The 26176-nt window shown below is 46.6% G+C and overlaps 1 protein-coding gene and 1 pseudogene across 3 annotated transcripts in view; one reads left to right on the forward strand and one right to left on the reverse strand.

The window, feature by feature from the left end:
• The window catches only part of FARP2 (FERM, ARH/RhoGEF and pleckstrin domain protein 2), a 1696743-nt gene that overhangs the window by 1539363 nt on the left and 131204 nt on the right, over positions 1-26176 (reverse strand). For both annotated transcript variants that reach the window (XM_078665691.1, XM_078665692.1), the window contains exon 2: positions 14493-14719. In XM_078665691.1, coding sequence (XP_078521817.1) covers positions 14493-14690 — 198 coding nt within the window. In that variant the 5' untranslated portion in view covers positions 14691-14719. The remainder of the gene's footprint in view (positions 1-14492; positions 14720-26176) is intronic.
• On the forward strand, positions 736-1551 carry LOC144791056 (small ribosomal subunit protein eS6 pseudogene; annotated as a pseudogene). The gene has a single exon (XR_013602286.1). The product of XR_013602286.1 is annotated as a small ribosomal subunit protein eS6 pseudogene (transcript).

A 26176-nucleotide genomic window follows, 5' to 3' on the forward strand; every position in this document is an offset into this window, starting at 1 on the left:
TGACCATGCTTATTTTGTAGCCAGCAGGGATAGCCAACATAATATCAGGGCTGGAACTCTTTCTCAACCAGGTTTCTGTGAGGAAATATAAGGTCTCAGTCAATAGCTTCCAGCGTTAGCCAGATGTCATCCGCGTGTTTAGGGAGGGACCTACAATTAATTAAACAGGCGTTAATATTGGTTTAGAATTAGCCGACAGCGTTCTAGAAGGTACGGCCATGTCCATGACCTTACACTTTTTCCCCAGACACTCTTTGTCGAACTCAAAGAGGCACGTAGTACAGTGTAGACCCTAGCCGATAAGTACTTGTTCTAGTGTATCGGGATCCAGGCATGTTGGGCTTTGACAGTTATTAGATTTCAGCTCATAGAGTTGTTCCCTTGACCACACTACTCTTGAATCTGAGTGGAAACGGGCAGCGTGGCTAGCGCTGGACGTGGGCCGGACACAGACAGGCGCAAATGGGCTTGCCTTCGGCGCGCCAGCAGCGCACCTGCTGCGCAAGTCCGCTGTCCCATAGACTGAAGTAGGGGAGCGTCAGGCTAGCTCCGCCCTCTCTCAGGGCGCAATGGTGTGAGCTGTGAAGAAGTGAAATGAACTGTCCAGCCCTCGACGCAAACAGCACCCGCCGCGGTGGAGCAGAGCGTAGGACAGAGTAGATGTGCAAAATACGCACGACTGTGGCATGTACGTTTTCAAACCAATTAAGACCAGTTAAAAACCACTTATCTTTCCGGCGGCGGATCTCAGGCGAGCTGCGAGATGAAGCTCAACATCTCCTTTCCGGCCACTGGCTGCCAGAAGCTCAAAGTTGACGATGAGCGTAAACTCCGAACTTTCTATGAGAAGCGCATGGCCACCGAAGTTCCTGCTGATCCCTTGGGTGATGAGTGGAAGGGATATGTTGTCCGCATCAGCGGTGGCAATGACAAGCAGGGATTTCCCATGAAGCAAGGTGTCCTGACCCACACTCGTGTCCGGCTGCTCCTAAGCAAGGGGCACTCCTGCTATCGCCCACGAAGAACTGGAGAACGCAAGCGTAAATCTGTCCGTGGTTGCATTGTTGATGCCAACTTGAGCGTGCTCAACTTGGTGATTGTGAGGAAAGGCGAGAAGGATATTCCTGGCCTGACTGACAACACTGTCCCCCGTCGTCTTGGTCCAAAGAGAGCGAGTAGAATCCGCAAGCTCTTCAACCTTTCCAAAGAAGATGATGTCCGCCAGTATGTTGTGAGGAAGCCCCTAAGCAAAGAAGGCAAGAAACCTAGGACAAAGGCACCCAAAATTCAACGTCTGGTGACTCCTAGAGTGCTGCAGCACAAGCGCAGGCGTATAGCTCTGAAGAAGCAGCGCACTAAGAAGAACAAGGAGGAGGCATCCGAGTATGCCAAACTTCTGGCCAAGAGAATGAAGGAAGCCAAGGAGAAACGCCAGGAACAGATTGCCAAGAGACGCCGGCTGTCTTTACTGAGAGCCTCCACCTCAAAATCTGAGTCCAGTCAAAAATAAAACAAGCAAAATAAACTATTTTTTTGTGGTAAAAAAAAAAACCACTTATCCCCTTTGCCCTTTATCAATTACAAAACGTTCTATATAGCGCGAGCGGCAGCAATAGACTAACTTCTACCTTGCTACAGTGTATATCTATATACTGTTGTAGTTTAGTTCTTAAATAAAAAAAATGAAAATGGCAATGCATTTGCACAATTGTATCTATAATCTTGTTTTGAAAATAAGACAGAAGTAGCCTGTTAATTTCCTACAGTGTTTATCCCTTCACGTCCCCCAGTGCTTTTAATTATTTCCAGGCTTGGAAAGACAATTATATGAGCAGCGTACCCTGTCCCAGAAGAAGCGTGTATTGTCAAACTCTCTCGGGGCACTTCGATTCTATTCAAGAATCTTACTGGGGCAAAAGTTGTCATCATCTACAGTAACAAATGTAAGTACATTGTTTCTTAAGTGCATGTGAGGAATAGATTGCAAGCAGTGAATGGTACCATGGTTACACCAGTGTGATTCAGGTGTGGACTATGGCTCTCAGTTCAACTGTGTCTTAAAATGACTACACTCCAACTACTACAGATTATGCCCTAAATATCCAAGTAGTGGAGTAGCAGGGAGTGGTAGTCCCAAAATGTTTAAAGGGGTACTGTGCAGTGGTTTTGTTGAGGGTTGCATCATAATGATGTCATGTCAGTGAAGTAGTGTGGCTCACTGGTTAGAGGCGGCAGACCCGAGAGCAGAGGACGGCCCGGGACCAGGGTTCGATTCCCGGCGCGGCAGGTTTCTGGACCAGGGTCAGCGGACTCGATAATTCTCTCGCCTCGGTGCCCACTCTGATCAGCGTTCACACTCGGCAACTCTGGGCATTAGCTTACCTCATCTTCACTAACGGCCCCACCAGACCGCCGGGGATGCCTGGTCTCACCCTGGAGATACCCATTAAGGGACCATCTCTCAGGGAAGCCAGGAAGGGTTTCGCAGCGGTCGAAGCGCCTTGGGACCCTACGGGTAAGTAGTGCGCTATATAAATGCCTATACATTTACATACATACATTCATACTTGCACGAAGGTGGGCATGAAAGCCCCATTCAGGCCAAAGACTATTTTTATCAGATCCATTACACTGCGTGAGAATTCACAATTTCTGTAACCTTAGAGTAATATCCAAGTGGGCCAGAGGAGAAAACTTTGGTTTGGAGCCTATGTAGAGTACCTATCTCATAAAACATAATCTTATAATGTGTATGGCAATATGTACTGGTGTGATGTTTTCAGCATTCTATGAGGTGGTGAGCTACAAGTGTATTGGGATAGTCCTATAAGTCACCCATATGTCATGATTTCATCCTGTCATTGCTGTTGCGGCTGTGGTGATTTAGGCAGGTGAAGGGTTGATTGTTTTATGTAAAGTAGCTTATAGAATATTTAAAGTCCTCCTCAGTTCCTTGACAGTATTTTGGCTGTAGTTTGTGTCTGTTGATTTAAGGGGTAAGCAGCTTGTGTTTCTGTGCTGTACATCATGAAATAAATCTGTATTGATATATTCGTTCATGTAGCTTCTGGAAAGTCTAGACAGCATAGAGACCTTGAGAGCGATTTTTTGAAAATTTTGGAAACACCTAGTCTTGGCAAGTTTACAGTTTTACACCCCATTAATATATGTCATTTGTTTGGATCTATAGCATACTATAAAAAAAAAAATCAGACACATCTTCCCCCACCTGGGATTTCCACACAAGGTCCAGGCTACTATCTCTCTTGTTCCATCTAAACTCGATTACGCCTATAGCCTCTACCACACCATCTTTTTTTTCAGTAATTTTTTATTGAATTTTGCTAAAACAAAACAGAAATACAATACAACAAAATAAAATTATACAACATTGTTCACGTCGTTAAACAAGAGGATAGTGGTTATTTGTTTGATCGCATTTTTGGATTTACATTAAACAACGCATCTTCTTTCACAACTATGAAAAGACTACAGCGGATTCAGAAATCTGCTGCTAGACTGCTCTTACATATAAAGCCACAAGCCCAAATCTCCCCTGCTATGAAGGTCCTACATTGGTTACCGGTTGCCAGAAGATCTATGTTCACCTGTTCGGTATCGCCCACAAAGCAATACATGGAACAGGAGCGCTCTTCATCAGGAATAAAATCACAAAATACATTCAATTAAGGAACCTCCATTCTAGATTGACACTTTACCTCAAAATCCCACCATAAAAGAACAAGCATTTACAATGCAATGGTCTCGGCATCATTAAAGGTAGAGCTATTGGCATTGCTCATGACATTTCTTTTTTTTTCTTTAAATCATAAATAAATGGCATTGTCATTTACATTGTCAATACACACCACTCTGCACTCAACTGCACTCACCTGCACTGCACTGCACTCACCTGCACTGCACTCACCTGCACTGCACTCACCTGCACTGCACTCACCTGCACTGCACTGCACTCACCTGCACTGCACTGCACTCACCTGCACTGCACTGCACTCACCTGCACTCACCTGCACTGCACTCACCTGCACTGCACTCACCTGCACTGCACTCACCTGCACTGCACTCACCTGCACTGCACTCACCTGCACTGCATTCACATGCACTGCACTGCACTCACCTGCACTGCACTCACCTGCACTGCACTCACCTGCACTGCACTCACCTGCACTGCACTCACCTGCATTGCACTCACCTGCACTGCACTCACCTGCACTGCACTCACCTGCACTGCACTCACCTGCACGCCACTGCACTCACCTGCACTGCACTCACCTGCATGCCACTGCACTGCACTCACCTGCACTGCACTGCACTCACCTGCATGCCACTGCACTGCACTCACCTGCACTGCACTGCACTCACCTGCACTGCACTGCACTCACCTGCAATGCACTCATCTGCACTGCACTCACCTGCACTGCACTCACCTGCACTGCACTCACCTGCACTGCACTCACCTGCACTGCACTGCACTCACCTGCACTGCACTCACCTGCACTGCACTGCACTCACCTGCACTGCACTCACCTGCACTGCACTGCACTCACCTGCACTGCACTCACCTGCACTGCACTCACCTGCACTGCACTGCACTGCACTCACCTGCACTGCACTCACCTGCACTGCACTGCACTCACCTGCACTGCACTGCACTCACCTGCACTGCACTCACCTGCACTGCACTGCACTCACATGCACTCCACTGCACTGCACTCCACTGCACTCACCTGCACTGCACTCACCTGCACTCCACTGCACTCACCTGCACTGCACTCACCTGCTCTGCACTCACCTGCACTGCACTGCACTCACATGCACTCCACTGCACTGCACTCACATGCACTCCACTGCACTGCACTCCACTGCACTCACCTGCACTACTCTGCACTCACTACTCTGCACTCACTACTCTGCACTCACTACTCTGCACTCACTACTCTGCACTCACTACTCTGCACTCACTACTCACTACTCTGCACTCACTACTCTGCACTCACTACTCTGCACTCACTACTCTGCACTCACTACTCTGCACTCACTACTCTGCACTCACTACTCTGCACTCACTACTCACTACTCTGCACTCACTACTCACTACTCTGCACTCACTACTCACTACTCTGCACTCACTACTCACTACTCTGCACTCACTACTCACTACTCTGCACTCACTACTCACTACTCTGCACTCACTACTCACTACTCTGCACTCACTACTCACTACTCTGCACTCACTACTCACTACTCTGCACTCACTACTCACTACTCTGCACTCACTACTCACTACTCTGCACTCACTACTCACTACTCTGCACTCACTACTCACTCCTCTGCGCACTCACTCCTCTGCGCACTCACTCCTCTGCGCACTCACTCCTCTGCGCACTCACTCCTCTGCGCACTCACTCCTCTGCGCACTCACTCCTCTGCGCACTCACTCCTCTGCGCACTCACTCCTCTGCGCACTCACTCCTCTGCGCACTCACTCCTCTGCGCACTCACTCCTCTGCGCACTCACTCCTCTGCGCACTCACTCCTCTGCGCACTCACTCCTCTGCGCACTCACTCCTCTGCGCACTCACTCCTCTGCGCACTCACTCCTCTGCGCACTCACTCCTCTGCGCACTCACTCCTCTGCGCACTCACTCCTCTGCACACTCACTCCTCTGCACACTCACTCCTCTGCACACTCACTCCTCTGCACACTCACTCCTCTGCACACTCACTCCTCTGCACACTCACTCCTCTGCACACTCACTCCTCTGCACACTCACTCCTCTGCACACTCACTCCTCTGCACACTCACTCCTCTGCACACTCACTCCTCTGCACACTCACTCCTCTGCACACTCACTACTCTGCACACTCACTACTCTGCACACTCACTACTCTGCACACTCACTACTCTGCACACTCACTACTCTGCACACTCACTACTCTGCACACTCACTACTCTGCACACTCACTACTCTGCACACTCACTACTCTGCACACTCACTACTCTGCACACTCACTACTCTGCACACTCACTACTCTGCACACTCACTACTCTGCACACTCACTACTCTGCACACTCACTACTCTGCACACTCACTACTCTGCACACTCACTACTCTGCACACTCACTACTCTGCACACTCACTACTCTGCACACTCACTACTCTGCACACTCACTACTCTGCACACTCACTACTCTGCACACTCACTACTCTGCACACTCACTACTCTGCACACTCACTACTCTGCACACTCACTACTCTGCACACTCACTACTCTGCACACTCACTACTCTGCACACTCACTACTCTGCACACTCACTACTCTGCACACTCACTACTCTGCACACTCACTACTCTGCACACTCACTACTCTGCACACTCACTACTCTGCACACTCACTACTCTGCACACTCACTACTCTGCACACTCACTACTCTGCACACTCACTCTGCACTGTGCACGCTGCTATCATGGAATCTTCCACCACACTTTCTAAAACTCTATAGTCCGAAGCATAATAGGCACAGAACCAAAAGAAGGGTAGACATTGCTTAAAATAATCTTATTGTATTTATGAGAAGCAAAAGCGAGACTGTGAAATGTGCTGAATATCAGTTTGTTACGAATCAACAGAGTGGAGTTAGAGAACCAAGAAATAGTAATTTAGAATCCGGGTTAGAAGGAGTAGTAATCACAAGCTGAGGATCAACGGGCGCGAAACAGCGTGGTGGGCGCGCAGGAGACGCAGCGTGAGCGTGCACATCAGCTGAAGATCGCTGGAGAAGACACCGAGCCTGCTTGCTGCCGTGACTGACCCGCTGCAGAGGGAAAGAGCCCGGTGAGTGGGGGTATAGGGGGGGGGGCAGCAGAGAGGGAGTGGGCAGAGAGGGAGGGAGGGTGTGTGTGTGTGTGTGTGTGTGTGTGTGTGTGTGTGTGTGCGTGTGTGTCTGTCTGTGACAGTCTGGTGTGTGCTTGCCTGCCTGCGTGTGTGCGCGTCCACAGACCCTGGTCGGCTCGTGCACCGCTCTGTACTCCCTTGGGAGCTTACATGGCGACAATAGTTCTCGTTGCCGAGACCTAAAAAGGGCAATTTATTAATGCTAGCAAGATGCTGCTGGCTAAAATACATGCTACCCAAGGGGTGGTCTACACCGTACACTCCCAATCTGCTGTTGGAGGTCCTTCCTGGAACCTACACCTACTATGGGCACCCAGAAATCGAAGCCTAGAGGGCAGCGGGACCGGACATATGGGGAGACCTGTTTGCAGATTTGCACGGTTTGGTGGACGTTTATGGGATACCACCGGAGATATTCCTGCTCTACACCACCCTGTCAAAGCACTTCTTATACTTATGGGGTAACACTTGTAACAAACCTACCTCTTCCCAGCCTCTGCAAACCGTATTAACACATGGACAGGGTAGGTGTGCAATCACAGCGATTTACAACTCTTTTAGGCCTGATCCGACACCCCTGTTGGTCCCATTGTACGAGTATTGGGACACAGCACTGTCCACTAATATTACCGATAAACAATGGACACAATGCATAAATCATCCCAGAGTTGTATCACCAAATGCTAGGCTGAAGTATACACAGTTCAATTATCGCCACCATACATAATTAACACCATACAGGCTTGCACGCATTTATCCCACCTCGACATATGTCTGGCTCCAGAGGCACCATTTCCCCACATAGTGTGGACGTGTCCATGTCGCAGACCATTTTGGGATGAGGTGGCTGGGACACTAACAAAGGCAGCAGGCACCCCGATAACAACCCAGGGACCACATTTTCTGCTGGGAATAACGAACGCCAACGCACCGCGCAAGACTCTCAATAAATTCTTGGACCTAGCACTGGTGCAGGCAAAGCGCAGAATAGCTATGTCTTGGAAGTCGGAGCAGGCCCCAGCACCCAATTATGGCTCCAGGACCTCCGTAGAGTACTTGTCGCAGAACATGAGTCACACTCACTAGATGCATCTAGGCTACCCTCACAAATCAATCCCCGACAAGGGCAAGAATATTTGACTGCCATCGAAACTAAGCTGCACACAATTGTCTCAACTAACATAGAATGCTCCCTCGCCCTGTGCACCACCACAAGTAGAAGTGAAATCACCACACATACCGCATATCCTCACACTCTACAAACCCTTGTCTGGACATGGATGTGTAGGCGCTGTGTGGGCACACACACAGCCTATGGGGTTCTCTCTCCCCTCCACCGACACTCCCTGACCTCACACTTGCTCGCCCACACCTGACGGCACGTAAACAGTTCTTATTCCCGAATATAAGGCAGTCGATGAAGGAAAATATTCAGTTATCTGCAATTCTACCGATAGAAACAGTAAGCTTTGCGTCCAAGTTATAAATTGTCAATACTGGTTAAAAAATATTATTTTGAGTTACTGTGAGACACTTCACCACAGCCGCTTCTGTAACCTGTGCTGTAGTAACCTACAAATGTCAGTTAAAGCTCAATTGTATAACCTGCTGAAAATGAATAAACATCTATTTAAAAAAACAAACCTATATGATTATTCAAAATGTTTAATCTTTTTTCCCGCGTGTTAACCCAAGTGCCGACTTTTGTGCCAAATTTGGGAGCACGTCCCGGACGACGGTACCAAATGCACAGGTAGTGCATGTGGAAGACCCCCGCCATCAGTGCATGTTTAGTTTTGCCCTTGGTGACATCAGGGAATAATAAAAGGAAGTTGCGCAGCGGGAGTCAGAGTCAGTCCACGTCGCATCTAAAATAGCGTGTGCACTTAATTTCTTTCTAGGCCAGTCAGTACGCCTCATGTGACAGAGAGAGTTGTGGACGGGGTGTCCCTGCACTCCATATTTATTTTTCTGTGGTCCACCTCCCCCTACAAACTACATCTCCTCATTCCCCGCACTCTGCGTAGCTCCCTTCCTGCTAAATCCCCTGTCCAGGCTTCGGTTTGCCTTAATGCACACTTGCCGTTTCTTTTTTGGTATTGAGACGTTCCAATGACTTTCATATTCCCTCGACAGTTCACACTTCTATTTTTTCAACAGAATTAATATTTACAAACATCTGCTTTAACACCTTCCATGCTAATGACGGAATGGTTCACTCATGAGCACAAGTGCAAGTGTGCTCATGACGGAACCATTCCGTCATGAGAACACTTAAAAACAAGCAACCAGTAAACGTGTCCGTCCTAGATAAACAAACGCATTTTAAAACAAGAGGTGCTAATGCTACCTGCTGTGCGTCTGAGATGCCACGGAGTGCTAGCGGAAGAAACGATCGCTATTGTAAACAAGCTGAGGATCGGGCGCGATACAGCGTGGTGGGCGCGCACGACGCAGCGTGGGCGTGCACATCAGCTGAAGATCGCCGGAGAAGACACGAGTCTGCCTTCTGCCGTGACTGACCCGATGCGGAGGGAAAGAGCCCGGTGAGTGGGGGGGGGGGCGGCAGAGAGAGAGAGTGTGAGAGTGTGTGTGTGTGTGTGTGTGTGTGTGTGTGTGTGCATGCATGCATGCGTGCGTGCGTGTGTCTGTCTGTCTGTCTGTGTGTCTGGCGCATGCCTGCCTGCCTGCCTGCCTGCGTGCGCGTCCACAGACCCTGGTCGGCTCGTCCACCTCTCTGTAGTCCCTTGCTAGCTTACTAGGCGACAATAGTTCTCGTTGCCGAGACCTAAAAAGAACATAGGTGCCATATCCTTCTCTGTTCAAGCAGCCAAACTATGGAACTCTTTACCGCAAAAACATAAAATCCACGGATAATTGCTTTACCTTCAGAAAAAGACTATTCAAGATTTGGCTCTGCCCCACATAACCACAGTACTCTAACATAACTATACAGCCCACCACTGTGAAATAAGCATTTTTTTGGATTATATATGTGTCCCTAGATATGTGTATTCATGTGAATATTTATGTTTATAAATATATAGATTATTCGTTAGTTCTGCTTAACAAATGTACAGATCACTTATGGTTATATTATTCTATGTTTAACATGTATGTGTAGGTCACTGCATAAATAAGTACATTTGTTTAATAACTATTTATCTAAAAGTGCCCCACTATTGAATTATAAAAATTATATAATTTTTGAAAATAAAGAAATTAGCTTTAAGTACAGCAACACTTAAAAATCTGAGTTTATTAAATACAACTTGAATCTAGATAGATTACATTTCTTATATATATATATATATATATATATATATATACACATTCCATGTACTTTTGTTATCTCACCCTATACCTCGCACAATATATCCTCTACCTCCATTCGCCGACTCAATCCCAAACTCCATTCTAGTACTAGGATGCCCAAAATAACCCTTTCTAGACTATTCCCTCCCCTACCCCTCCTTGCATCATATCAAACTTCTTTTACTATTCAGATCTCTGAAACAAGCCTTTCTAAACCCTTCCCTCAGAATCATCTACCCCCCTACCTCGTCTTTACTCATCCCAAACAACCTCCTTCTGCTATGATCTCCAAATAAAACTTTCTAGATCCTTCCCTCTTCTATCCCTCAACTATTCTTTTTCAATCCAACTAAAAGGCTCACATGTCAACCGCTCATATTAATGTAATATTTCCCTATACTAATTCACCACTAATCCTGTTTGGGTACCAGAATAGCATGCTACTCACAAAGCGCTTCGACGCGTCATCAAGGGGAGCAAGCGCTACATAGATGCAAACCCTTCCATCTTCTATCGCTCCACTATACTTTTTCAATCCAAATAACAGACTTGCATGTCCACAGCTCAAATTCATTTCATATTTCCCTATACTAATTCACCACTAATACCTTTTGGGTTCCAGAGTAGCATGCTACTCACCGAAAAGAGCTTCAACGCCTCATCAGGGATAGTAAGCACTATATAAATGCAATTACAATTACAACTGAAATGATCATTACATTTGCACTCACATACAGTTTTACTGATAAAAGTATAAAGTGCACAAAAGATAATGTCATCATCCAATTTATTGATTTTATTGTCAGCACAGTTCAATTACAGACAGTTAAATGTTGTTGTGTGCTAGAAAGTCACATCTGTACAGTCTTCCTCAAGCACACCCCCTCTAGCCAGTATGATTGTCACATAAATCCTCTTACTTTTAAGTCAGAAAAAGAAAAATAAACAGCAAACTCCCTGGACGACACAGCCTAACATTTGAACCCTGTCCTTGAATGTATAGCAAATGTGACAAGATAAGAACAAGATTTAAAGGACTGTTTACAGAAAGCGAGTTGTGGAAGAATACAGTAAACAAGGTTTTGGTAACGAGAGGGATGAACTTGAGCTGGAGAGCCTAAAGCAAATAAAGCCAGAAACCGCAAGCTAGAAAAAGTTAGTTACAAACCACAAAGCCAATGGTCAGATATGGGCGTAATGCATGCCTAGGTCAACTTTCTGAATGTCCCCAAGATGCCTTTTGTAAACCAGACCGCTGCGCTGTCTGGTAGGCTGCGACCTAAAATCAAAATCAAGGCCATCCTGCTTGAATTCTCTTGGGAGGAAAAAGGAATACTTTACTAGGACTGACATGCAGCCAGACTGGCCTAGGCCACGACAGCCAACATGGGGAGGGCTTAGTCCAATGGGTTTTGCACGCCTTTCTTCTAAGCAAAGCTACAGGTTAGAACAAGTCACAGGGTAGGTCATGAACAGTAAACTGGTGATGCAGCTTTCTTTGTGGATCCACACCAAGAACTCTGTGAATCGTAGCAATGATAACAAATTGGGTTGTCATGTTTTTGTGTTACACAACTAAACTAAACTAAACTAAACTAAACGCAGTCATTTCTGTGTTAGTATTCATCGTTCAAAACTTCGGCTACACTAACAGAGATGAAGCATCCAAACCAGAAATGAGATTTCCAGATGAGCCTTAGGGGGCTAGGGTAGTGTCGGTCAAAGATCAAACAAATAAGGGCACGTAACTGACTTTTCCCACAGCCACGGAGCGTTTCAGACGTATTGTCTTGTCAAGAATAACTATTGAGTTATTCATCGCTTCTGTCACTAGCATTCTAGTATGATTACCCAATATGGAAACTACCTGGAGCAGACAGATAACACAGGCTTCTCCAACAAATAGCTCGTAAGCGACTGGTAGATCTCCAGCTACCTATAAGTAGCTCTTCTGTGTGCAACCAAGCTTACTAAATTAGAAGCTTGTGCTTGGTTAAATATATGTACACCAAAATTGAAATTTATGTACTCTAAAATGAAAATATTTACTACTCATTCGCTGATGTTACGAGACAAATAGATGCATTTCCAAAATATACTTAAAGCTGATATTTGCTAGAACAATCATGCGGTACTGGGGAGCCTTACTGCATATATTATGTCCTTGGTACTAGGAGCACTGTAGCTATGGCTGTTATGTACAACAATGTAGAGTTGTTCCACATTGACAAACCCTTTTTAGGTCTTGACTAGGTAGCGCATGAGCGGTCTCTACGAGACATGCTGTTCCTAGAATATGGGCTTTAAGCACCGCCTATCTTTTCAATTGGCTCCTCCTACTGTCCTTCGAAAATGCTGGCTTTTTATTGGTGAATAGGCTTAGTAGTCCCTCCTTTTGGACTTTTGTATACTCACATGAGGATTGCTCCTGTTACACGTACTCTTCCTCGTCAGGTTAGTTAGGAAACTTGAGGAGCACTATTTTTTTGGGTGGCCTGCCTCTGCTCATGTCAAGTGTTCTGTTTACTTTGTGCGTGGGCTTCATGAAACGCCTCTTCATTTGCCATGCTGTTTGCCCATCTTCCGTGTTTATCAAGATTGGCAGCCACATAATCTTCTTGTGCCAACACCCCACAACACTGCTTTTTAATATGTTTTTGCATCCTTCTTCGATGTTTCAGCTTTGCTGCTACTCAATCTGCATATACCGACGCCCGCCACTTCCCCCTCACCCAACACTGCTTTTCTTAATTTTTTTGATTTATTTTTCTGCAGTGTTATATAGCACGAACTGGACTCAAAGGTATCGCGCGCTTTACATGACCACCTGTTGTATTACAGATGGACACATTCAATTTACAGCCAGGGCCGAGACCTTGTTTCCCAGCTTCAAGGCCCACCGCTCTGCCCGCTTTGCCACATCCGATTGCTGCTCCCTCCTCTCCTGCTCCCCCTCCTTTCCTCCTCACATGGCACCGTCCTTTATTAACTAAATAGGGGGAAGGTCAGGGAAAACGGGTCACGGCGGCAGCGTGGTTTGCTCGCTCTTTTGGGCTGAACGACCCATATCCATGGAAACAGCAAACAGAGCTTGTGTTGATAAGTGTTGGCTTACTTAGTGCTCTGGCTTGTTATTTTACGCTGTCTAGTGAAATGCTCCCAACTTTGCGTGGCCGCAGACTCGAAGGTCCGTGGACACATTGAGTTCCACTGTTGCCTCAGATGCTCACCAGTAGCCGAGCAAGAGTCGCATGCAGCAACGTGACTGCCACAAACTCTGAAACAGTCTCCTCTTCTTCGAATGCATCTAGCAGGGTTTGCTCATCAACAGGAGCGCAAAGGGGAGAGAACGGGTGGTTTGTGTTGACTTCGCATATGCTGATTCTACTCCTGAATAGTTTTCACTGCGCTGTCTCCTTACCTGTTGCAGAAGCTGAGAACATATCACGTGACTTTCTGTGCTTTTCCAGTGACATAAAAGTTTGATACTTTTGACAACACCTGCCGGTGTTTGTTTGTGTACTAGAATATGAGTTCCGACTGGCGTAGTGTAATTGCTACGGATGTGATTATTAACAGAAAACTGCAAACGGGGTTACAAAATTGTTCGCAGGCTGAAGTAATTTGCTTTCATTCTAAATTCTTTATGGGCTTTCCTTGGTGAAACCTCTCAATGACGCACTGTATATGTAGGCCAGCTGTCATTTAGCATTTGCTAAGAATAATATTCTGTGGAGAGTACTAGTGTATTTAACTGCAGCGGTATTTAAATCAGTACAAAAATGGAATGTTCTTTGTAATTGATAGTAGGTTGCAAGAGACTTGAAACTCTTGGCAAGGAACAGTGGTTGTGCATGAAAGAGGTTATTCATAAGACAAGATGCTTCAAGTTGAATGTGCTCTTTGATATGGAACCAATACAGATGTTAAAGAACAGTAGACACTGTAGCACCCAGGATAATTTGCTGCATTGCTAAATACTTGTAAAATCCCAAAGGCAAGACCGATTGCACTGCAAATGCTTGTTTTACGGTACTGCTTAACTGAGGTGATCCCTGTTCATCGTCTTCGATACAGTGACGCAAAAATAATTTTGCTGTGATTATGTCACTATTGCAACACTAATTACATTAGTAGCTCAGGATGACTTTCATTAAACAGAAGTAGATCTTATTATAGAAAAGGTTGGAGGTCCCTGCAATAACCAGTATCACTGCCAGCCTCAGGGAGAGCAATCAGTCTATGGGGTAAGTCCTTACCTCCACATTCACAGCTTCCATGGTCTCGTCCAACAGTTTCACCTTCAGCTCTAAATCACCATTCTTAACAGGTACAGATGAAGAAGTTGTCCACAGGGTCTGGCCAGGCTCCAGAGTGCTGATGCCAGAACTCTTCTGGGGCCCTAGACGGGAGCCCGGTGTTTGAAGTACACGATATGTCCCCTCAATTTCCCCCATCTTTCACTCGTCAGCAATAGTCATGCAACCTGTAAAGGGAAAACAAATGGAGTCAAACAAACTCAAACATTTTAATCTCAAAAATCAACAATAAGTCACAGAATGCAAAGACGCCCTTACCCAGGAACACAACAGGGTTCAACAAGCAATCTATTTGTGCACTTCGAAGACAATTTAAAATTCATACCATGCAAAGAAGACAAACTGCACCGATTTTTTTTAATCTAAATTTGAACAAACGTACTCAAAGAGAGAAAAATATATTTGTTTTTGCTATATGTCACTAATTAATATAGGGTACATGAAAATATGGTATGCAAAGAAAGCACGGCAAAATTATACAATAATCATGAGTACAAAAAAAGTAAAATTAAGATATCCAGCTAGATGACTAATCTGTATGTATAGTTGCAGGGTGTTTCCTCCTCATCTCCGGGTTACCACTGGGAGTCGCCATTTTGGGGGAGTTTTTATGGTCTAGGTGCCCTTTTCTTTGGTGAGAGCAGTCTATTTCAGACCAATGTGGATGTAAGCAGCCAGCGTGCCATGAACAAGCCCGTCTGCGCCCCAATGTTGCCAGGTGCTAGGAACCCTGCCATCTCAACTGGAACCATCGCCATCACGGCAAAAGTACACTACTACTTGACCGATTTACACAACCTCAATTCCAAATTTAGGTAGGCTGGACTCTCACCTAAGTGTGGTACAGGCCTCTTTCCCTTTATTATGGAAGGCCCTGTATCTTGTCTAAACTGGAAGTTTCCTGCTCCTCTAGCTCTTATTTACCTTTCACTGAACATGGAGCCAATTCCCCATTACCACTATAACAAGGGGGCCCCTGAGGTTAGATTAGGGTTGAGACGCAGGAGAATATGACAATCAAAATTACAGAGAAAGTCTCCACCCGTATTAAATCAAAAAGGCGCTGAAACATCACCGATGATTAAGTCTCCCTCCCAGAGAACACTGGCCTACAAACAGAGATGAAACATGTTCCTAGATTCGCATTAGTCAAAGTTTATTTCGAAATCAGTTAATATTCATTATTACAATGTAACAAAGAAAAAAGAGAAACATCCCCACATTCTGGCAATGTATGCAGAGGTTTACGAGACAAGCCGGCTTCCCCCCTCTTTTAAGGCAGGCAATGATTATCACGCTATTGAAGAAATACAAACCCCCTGACAGTTGCGAATCATATCGTCCATTATCACTTATTAATCTAGATGCCAAAATACTAGCGAAGATATTAGCTACGAAGCTACAGCCTCTGATGCCCCTCCTGGTCCTACCTGACCAAGCGGGGTTTATTCCAGACCGCTCTACATCTCTTAACTTACGCACCATCTTTGCCAGGCTGCACGTATTAAATCCAGAATTGCAGGCCGTTGCTGTGCTATTAGACGCCGCAAAGGCATTTGACTCCATAGAGTGGCGCTACATGATACACATACTATTCAGGATGGGGTTCCCCCCAATGTTCATACACTGGGTCCGGCTATTGTACACTGAACCGTCTTGCCAGTGTTCGGATAGGAGGAGACACGTCTGAGTCGTTTGACAGAGAGAGGTACACGGCAGGGATGCCCCTTATCCCCACTTTTATTTGCCATTGTGCTGGAACCCCTGGCGTGCAAAATCCGGCAGATACACAGAGCCGCGGCGCTTAACTTTAACAACAAGCCAGTGGGAATCTCCCTCTACGCGGATGATGTGGTCCTGTATGTCCGCGAACCGACCCAATATTTATCTCCTCTCCTTCGAGAATATGTTAAGTTCAGTTTACACTCTGGTCTCAACATAAACTGGAGTAGGTCCGTAATCATCCCACTGACTGCTATAACCACACCTCCAATAGTCGAGTACCCACTAGTATGGTCCGATGGTCCTGTAAAGTATTTAGGAGTGTGGATACACAGAGATCCCGAAGTGGTTGTTACCGAAAACTACGGTGCAGCTTATACATCCCTAGTCACACAAGTAGACAGATGGCTGGGATTACCACTGTCACTAGCGGACAGAATATCCATCATCAAGATGGTAATACTACCTACATTTCTGTACCTGTTCTGCAATGTCCCAGTTCCGCTCACGACACATTTTTTAAAAAAAACGTTCAAACACAGTTACGGCGACTAGTATGGGGCGCTAAGCAACCAAGCATAAGCTGGCGCACGTTGACATTGCCATACGAGAGAGGAGGGTTCAAAGCACCAGACATTTATATTTACTACTTATGTTGCCAAGCTCAGTACGCATATTACTGGTACAAACCTCATGCCTGTACGCCGCATGTTGCGGTGGAACAGGGTGAAGCTTACCCTACACCGCTGAGAGGCATCATAACACATTCCCGAAGACACACGCCGAGAGCAGAGATTAACACGATTGACATTACCACGTCGTCCTGGCAGGCGACTGGGCGGAAGAGACACAAGCTCCCCCTATATGCCCCTGCAATGCCTATTGAGGGGCATGCTGGTCTGACGGTAGCACACGATAGAGGTTCAGTACAGGCCCTTCGAGAGGCAGGGATCGCAAACATGGGTGATCTTTTTCCAGAGGGCACGTACATCACTGGGGAAGACTTATCATATATTAGAAACCCAACACTGCTATTTCAATTCACCTGCTACAGACTGCAGCGGGCGGTTCAGGCTCATTACGCTAGCTTTCCTGCGGAACCTGAAACATCATCGGCGCTCCAGCTAATCATTATGGCCCCCGCAAAGAAAAAACTGATCACCAGACTGTACAAAGCCATTCAAAACGATAAGCCACATGGTGTAGATACCAGTTTAATACGGTGGAATGATGTGTTAGACGCCCCCATAACAGAGGGCGAGTGGACGCAAATATGCTCTATAACAGGGAGGTTGACCCCTAACAGTAACCTGCGCATAATACATCTTAAATTTATACATCAAACATACCACACTCCTCACAGGTTATGGAGAAAAGGTCTACGGGACGCGGGAAGGTGGAGGCGATGTGGATCCAACCCTGCTGGCTTTATACATTTAGCGTGGGAATGCGGGCCTGTACATACTTATTGGGACAAGGTATTATCCAATATTGCGAAATTGACAGGTATTGCGTTGCAAAATGCCCCGGCGTTGTGCCTGCTGGGGCAAGCTCCTCAGCTAAAAGGTGTACTGGGGAGATTCATACATGTGGCCTTACTGCTGGCGAAGAGAAGAGTACTGTTTACATGGGACAGCAGAAGGCGCCCTAAAGCTGAAGGGTGGTTGAAGGACATGGTATACTGTTGGGACCAACTAGAGACGTATGCAGAAGAACTTCCCACCTCATCCAAATCCAGGGACATTTGGGCCTCGTTGAGAAAATACCTGCTAGCCTGCAGTGATGAGCACTCTGAGGATGAATTGTAAATGTAGATGATGTGAGGGGAGGGTGCTGATGGTACTAAAGTATTGCGCTTTCATTGTGTCTGGTTCAACTGGACAATATGACACATGGTGGCTGACTTGTGAGTTTACTGATGGATGTAATGCACTGTTCAGGCAGGAATAAAAGTACCCCTTGACTGTATTTTTGTTGCAGTTTACTGATTGTTATTAATTTTGCAAACTGAAGAATTGATATGAATAAGCTTGGAGTGTATTGTATGATTAATGCAAAATGATAAATAATTTTTTTTTAAAACTATAAGAGACCTCCAACCGAAAGGGAGAAAACGAGCAGAACATATAGACTGATCGCCAATATATGAGATTGGCCATTCTGGGGGACGAGCTGGTAGCAGAGACTATTGCTGGACTTGGTAGAGGGGCACAGTTGGTGTCCTCGCCGAGAAGCGAGGGCCGTGCGAACAAATGGACATTTAGCACACGAGGGGTCATCCAGAAGGGGCACAACACTGAATATCACCTTCACAGCAGGTAGGACTGTTCAACCAGGTCACAGAAACAACAACAATAATATATAGCTCTGACTAATCTGTCCACTGCTTACCAGCACCAGTGGACCGCACACACTTGAATGTCCGGGGTCGCTGAGTGTAACACAACTGATTGGTCGGAGGTGCATGGATCAACCACAGAGGATTGTCGCTGCCAGATACATGAAGCAAAAAAGCACTAGCGCAAATGCCCTCTTGGAATCCTAACCCTCCCCCCAATAAACTTAAAACAGCACACGGGCTCATAAGAGATGACCACAGAGTTGGAAGAGTGCGTCACTGCATCTGGCTGCACTCTGAAAACGATAACAGATCTGAGAGGAATGAAGAAGGAATGGACAACGATGGCATGTAGAAGTGCAAACATCAGGCAATAAACACATCCATCAGCTCACATGGGGTAAAACGCTGCTTTATTGGACAGGTAAGCAGTTTCAAGTGTTACAATAATGCAAACAAGGCCTCACTAATACAGAGTAATATTCTATCACCCCCGCCCTTAAACAATTCCCCACAACAAACTTCCCCCAACATTGAACTAACTACGCCTCCTCCCCAACCCCTATTTTTCGTCCCCTGCCTTCCTCCTGCCTCATTCTCGCTGCCCTGTTTCACTCTGTCCGAAGCTAGTCTGAATGACCCCAACCCTTCCTGTCTCGATCTCCTCAAATTCTGCCACCTGTCCAAGCGACAATAAATATCCGATATTTAAACATTCCTGAAGCAAATAAAAAACGTCTATAATGCAAGATTTTTTTAAGGCCAACAGTCAAACCAGCCCGCCTACCTCAAACTCTTGCCTCGGACTAACCGGTGAACCTAACGTTCACTTTTTAACTGTCTCGCGACACACGCACCAATCAGAAACACCTGCCTGTCCTTAGGAATGTGCCATAGCCCTAAGCTGCCCGAGGGATGACATTCTGCGAATGCCACCCATAGGAGCACTCATTGGTAATACACACCGATGACGCTGAAAACAGAGTCAGAAGCAACATACGAATAACTGGGCTTCCGAAGTACAATGAAGGACCGGGCACAGACATGACCTCCTATCGGGAAAAATGTTAATTAAATATTTCACTACAAAGACCGAGACCATGTCCTGACTCAAGCATGCATCAAGGGGGGTCATCAGACACAGGAGGTCCTGCAGCAACGAGCATCCTTTACAAAAGATAAAAAATGTCTCAGAAGCATTGGCATCACTTATGCAATATTGTTTCCAGTACGCCTTACGGTCACTCATTAAGACCCAATGCATTTCTTCACAGAGTCAACACAGGTCTGGAATTGGATCCACCAGTTACCACAGCAAGACGCAGAGAAATCACATAACAGATATGTTTTAGTATCAGGCAGGCTAGCGGGCGCAACCTGGTACTAGTGGGATTTTCTGCCCCTAACTCGGAGCAGGGGGGACTCTTTTCAGACACATCAAGTAGAATGGCACCACGCCTTATAAATCCCATTATCTTGGGTGGGGTTTCAACTGCTTAGCTGGCCCTGCAATGGGCTGCTCTCACCCACCCCTTTGGGACTCACCAGTGACGAGAATGGCACACGTTGTTCGAGACTGGCAGTAGCAGTGGGGTCTTGTAAATGCCAGGAGTCATGTGCACCAGGGACTATTGTTTCTTGGGGATGCACAATCTTCAGGTCAGGTATGAAATCTGTGCAGGCCCAAGAAGACGAGGTGCAAGAATTAGAAAAGAGACACCTGGGATGACAAGACTTGCAGCGCCAGGTTATGGAGACCAGGTAAACTCAGGCGGCAGACACAGAAAACCTCAGCGGTTTCCTCCATTGTTAAAAAAATGACCAGAGCGCACGCAGAGCAAGACACATCAGGGCACTAGTGATCCCATTGCTCAAATCAAATAGGCCTCCTCAAGATGTCTGCTCTTATCCATTATCAATCCTGAATATGGATTACAACATCTTAAGACTAATATTGGTGACTCGCCTCCTTCCCCATATGCATACGGTTGGTTGTCCAAAGAGATCAGAGTGAGTTTATACCAGGGAGAAACAGCATTGAGCATTCGCCGACTCCTGTACATAATGAGGAAATCTAGACCGGGAGAGGATTATGCAGAAACTGTTTCCACCAATATCGAAAAAGCATTCTATACCTCAGTTGAAATTGCCTCTGTTGTCTACTAGACAAAAGGGACAAAACTCCTCTATGCCAACCCAACGGTGTGGGTCTACACAGGGTATGATCTACCATTCTTACAAGGTGGGGTGGGGTACTAGACAGGGCTGCCTTCTAGCCCCACTACTGTTTGCTATCGCAGAGGAATCCCTGGCTAGCGAGGCATACGGGGAAGAGGACAACTTGGGATTAAAACGCCATTGGATCTGCCATAAAAATAGCATTGTACGCAGACGACATGTTCCTCTTTCTCAACAATGTGAGAGAGTACCTCCCGGGGGCTATGTCACTACTGAGACACTTTGCCACTAAATCAGGCCTGTGTATCAACTGGCACAAATCATTAATATTCCTCCTAACACAATGCCTATCCCACCTGATTTACTTGGACTCACTTGGGAGAGCTCATGGACGACAAACCTGGGGGTGAAAATATACCACAAAGTAAATTAGATACTTGACAGTAAGATCGGAGCAGCGGTTGGAGCGCTCTGTGTCAGCATAAAACTTTAGGGGACACTTCCTCTGTCCGTTGCAGGGTGGGTGGCGGTTGTGAAAATGGCGAAGCTGCCCCAACTACTTTCCTATTTTTCGACCCTGCCCCTCATTATTACCCGCAAAACCATTTCTGAGGTGAACTCACTCTTAATAGATAGTACATGGGAAAGGGAAGACGCAGAGTGGCCTTGACTAAACTGCAATGCCCCACATCTGATGGGGGCCTAGAGGCACTAGACATAGAGGCATATTACTTAGCTGTCCAACTACAGTGGTATAACCGATGGCTGTATGACCGGCTGCACCCTGTACACAAAGGATGGATGTTGGCACCGGACCTAGATTTGCTCTACAAGATCCTCTTGCCCCCTGGAGGTCTCATACCTGAGGGCAAATGTGAACTGAAGGTGGTGAGACATGTTGGAGGTGAAATCTGGTTGACCATAAACAAAGTCACTTACAGAACGATACCCTGCAGCCCCTTGGAGTGCCTCCTAGGGGGATTCCCTCGTCCACCAAAAAATAAAGTGACGGCTAAATTTGTAGACCTTGCCCCGATATTAGCAAAGAGGAAAATCACGATGAAGTGGGAAGCCAGAAATTATCGCAGAGTAGATAAATGGAGGGACACACTGTTGGTGTGGGTGGGAAATTAGAGCAACCCTGCCCCGGGAAGCCAGACAGGGATGCTGTACCATAGATAAAGCAAGGACATGGGACAAACTGGTAGAAAACCGGAGAGCACCAGATGCTGTTTCCCCTGACAGTTTCATACACATTGATCAGCACAGAGGACACCCACAATGACGAGATGGCTGGAGAGGCCTCATGGTATCTAAGTTTGCGTGCACAATCGACGAGATGCAGAGACATAATGACTTATTATGCTGCTAAGCTGACAGGGGAGGGCACAGGGATGGGAGTCAATATAAAGTTATGAGAAAGATGGCATGTGCACGTCACTGTTACAGAGCAACAAACTGCATTGAGCAGAACTAGTATCGTGATAAAATATAGATTTTATTTTGTGCATATTTATATAACGCAAACTCGACCCGAAGGTATTGGAGCGCTTTACATAATAATAATAATACAGAGTTTTATAAAGCGCGAACAGCTACCTCACGAGGAGGTGTCCCGGCGCTATAGCAACAGTGTTGTGCCCGTTTAGGTAGAGAGCTGGAGTCTAACGTGGTGCCTAGCGTGGTTGGGCAAACAGCCAGGTTTTCAGTAATCGCTTGAAACATGCTTCGGATGGAGCCAGGCCTGTCAAGTATCACGCATCAGGCGTGACTCTAACGCATTTCAGTGTGGTGTTCCGCATCACCGCACTGAAATGAATTGTCACGCATGTTACTGCCACTCACTGTCTGCTGTACTAGCGCCGAAGTAAGTCTACGTCAGGTCGATAGCGCGTGTGCTTGTGCCCTGCGCCAGCTCTGCTGCTCAATGCAGACTTTCGGCCCGGGGCGCTGCCACCAGCACAGGCTTTGTAACAATTGTGCACTGTCTGCTGCGACAATGTATCTTGGCCTGCGGCATTGGTATTCCCGCCCGCGCCGCAGGGGAGGGCTGAGTCACTCACTGACTACAGACAGGCCTGACGTCACCCAGCCCACGTAATGCTTACGTCGTGATAACTGGGTTTGGCCCAGCGGGGTGGGATGAGGTGTGACCGTGTGAGGTCGGGGATTCAGGAATCGGGGACTGGTGGAGTGTGGCGCTCTGGCGCGCAGTCACTGTGTCGGGGTACACAGTCTAAAGCTGTGCCATGTAGTCGCATTGCTCATCTTGCCATACAGTAAGCATTATGAATGATTAACACACTGAAGGAGACAGAATACTGTAACGGGGGGAGCAGCTGATGATCCGAAGTAGTGAATTTCAGGCAGGTGCCGAGGGGGACCTGACGTCACTCACATACTGATCCTGAGGCCGGAAAGCGGGAAGTTTTGAGGAAGCCAAGACCGGCGCGGCTCCGTGCTAACTGGTTTCTGAGCGGCATCATATAATAGAAAAAAGTGTTTGCAAGAGCTTCCATCGCGTGGAGGGAAACGTCATAACTCTGCCAGCATCTAACTGGAAAAGTTGATATCTGGTAAGAGAGCACTTATGGAGGTGGAGTCCTGATAGCATGGGCAGGAAGATGTATTCGTCAGCAGGAAGAGAGGCTCCGCTGAAGGGTGAACTGGCAAAGCTGCATTTATACAGTAAGTGTATGTTTTTACAATTACATAAATGATTTCTGTTTCTACAGAGTACTCGCTGTTTTATGTATTAACTACTGCAGGTAATACTTATCTATCTGAACTCACAGTAGTTGCAGGCGGCGCACAGGACACCGGGCCGCTGACTCTCACTTAATTATACTGGTGTGACATTTATGAAATAATTCTTGAATAATAGTCCGCCTGTCTGACTGTGTCCGCTATGTGCGTTTCACAGGCTCTCCTAAGGCTTCACCAGCAATCATGGAATCACACATGTGCAGCTTGCGGCGGCCGAAGTTACCTGACTTATTAATGTGTAGTCGGGGCCCAGGTCCTACGTGGGACAGAGAGAGCGGCAAAGAGTTTAGTGATTCTCCTCGCCTGGTTAGTAATTTGAGCTCTCTCTAAACCGCTGCAGTGACATCAGTTGACAGACAAGTACTCTCATCAGTGTGCGTCGTGACTGTCACTCATGTCAGACTACTTTTGCACTTAGCTGGATGTGTCTGGATCTGAAGGGGGGAGGTGGGGTGACATAATTTTTAATAAACTAGGGCGACATGAAAAAGGAAGAACACAAAACAGATGAAATCCTAACATCTGAATTGGTCCTGGATTGAACTCGGGAAGAATGCGTCCATAAAAAAAAGCATTGGGCTCATGCTCAATTGCATTGGCGAATATATACATAATTGACCTACTCATCCTTTCCCTTTTAGCCATGGGTTCTGTTTTTAAATGTTGGAATTTGCTCACGTCCATATGGCTCCCAGACCTCGTTCTCACTGAGCAGAGGCCCCAATTTGATAACATTACTCATTCTCTTTTCCAGGGCGGTTAAATAATTAGCAGCCTGGTTGCATTTATTAGTATGTTAAAGTTACTGTATCTGGCACCGCGCAGGTGACATACGTTGGGGCATCTCGGACATCGGTTCCCTGTTGGGACAGGTCACTCACGTGACATCAGAGAGAGGCCCAGACCAAACGCTCTCCTGAATTTGCAGGGAAGGAGGGACCTACCACAAAGGCTGGTAATCTATGTTTGGAAAAGGTTGGAAGCACAAGCCTCAAAACAACACACAACCGACAAAACACAGCTCCTGGCCTTGAGTGCAGAGACTTGATTTAAAATATTGCAAAGGAGCTTTCTCGTATTTGTGTGATTCTAAGTATATGATTTGGACATGATTATGATAAATGGAAGTCATTTAACAATTATTTCTTACGCTCTGCACCAGTTAATTTAGAGTTTCTAATTCCTTAAATGAGTGTAATGTCTCATATTTATGTTTTCCTCATCTTCATAGCTTGATTTTGCTCGAGAGAAAGTGTCACTCATAGTCGTTAAAATGTCACTCATAATTACTCTGAAATGATGACCATGTCACACTTGGCAATCTGAAACCTTGGCAGCTATGTGGAGCCTGTTGGAGAGCAGGGGGTAGCGAGTTCCATAGTGCCGCCACATTGGCCGAGAAGGTGCGTCCACCTAACCTGGCTCTTTTTGCTCTAGGGGCTGTAATGCGTACACTGTTGTTGGATCTAAGGGACCGGGCTTGGGTGTATCTTGGTAGTCTAGCTTTCAGGTAATTTGGGCAGTTGCCGAACAGAGATCTAAAAGCCAGGGGAGTGCTTTAAATTTTATTCTGCTTGCCACTGGTAAACAGTGAAGGGAAAGGAGATGTGGAGAGATAGAGTGTTTGTAAGGAATCCTCATTAAAAGTCTCGCAGCCGCATTTTGGACCATTTGGAGTTGTCGTATAAGATACTTTGGTAAGCCCAGATACAAGCCATTGGCGTAATCCAGCCTTGAAGTAACTGTGGCATGGATTACAGTTTTTCGGCAGCTAGTTGGTAAAAGTCGGAGAATCTTGCGGAGATTTCTCAATTTGCTCATGCAGCAACCTGCCACTTGCTGGATGTGTGAAGCAAAGGACAGCTTGTCGTCCCACCGGACTCCAAGATTTCTTGCTGAGTGGCTGGGCGAGGGGGCGAGTCCCATCTCTGCCGGCCACCATAGTTCAGATGGTGGAGGGGGGCTTTTTCCGAAAAAGATCACCTCTGTCTTGCTGGCATTGAGTTTTAGTTTATTGGTGTTCATCCAGCAGGCCACGTCTTGTAGGCACCCCTTCAGACTCAGAAAGGATGTCTCTGACACCTCTGAATATGGAAACACCAGCTGGGTGTCATCAGGGTATGAAATTGCCTTGATCCCCCAGTTGGCAATTAGCGTGAAGAGTGGAGCAAGGTAAACATTAAATAGGAGTGGGCTCAAGGCCGAACTCTGGGGGACACCACAGCTGAGGGCTTTTGGAGAAGAGGAGACATTCTTTAGAGCCACCTTCTGAGTCCTTTGAGTCAGGTATGATTGTATCCACTCCAAAGCCTGGCTCTGGATGCCTAGCTTCGCCAGTCGCAGCAGCAGAATATTGTGGTCGACCGTATCAAAGGCGGCCGACAGATCAAGGAGCACCAATATAGCTGAGTCTCCCGAATCCATCGATCACCTCACTGACTCGGCCACCTCAATTAGTGCTGTTTCAGTGCTAAAGCCGGGTCTAAAGCCTGATTGTGTCTCGTGTAATATTTTGTTTTGCTCAATAAATTGATTCAATTGGCGCTGGATAACTTTCTCAAGCATTTTGCCTGGTGCTGCCAGGAGGGAGATCGGGCGAAGATTGTTGGGGTCCCCATTT

Source organism: Lissotriton helveticus, chromosome 11, assembly GCF_964261635.1.
Source record: "Lissotriton helveticus chromosome 11, aLisHel1.1, whole genome shotgun sequence".
NCBI classification, from domain to species: domain Eukaryota; kingdom Metazoa; phylum Chordata; class Amphibia; order Caudata; family Salamandridae; genus Lissotriton; species Lissotriton helveticus.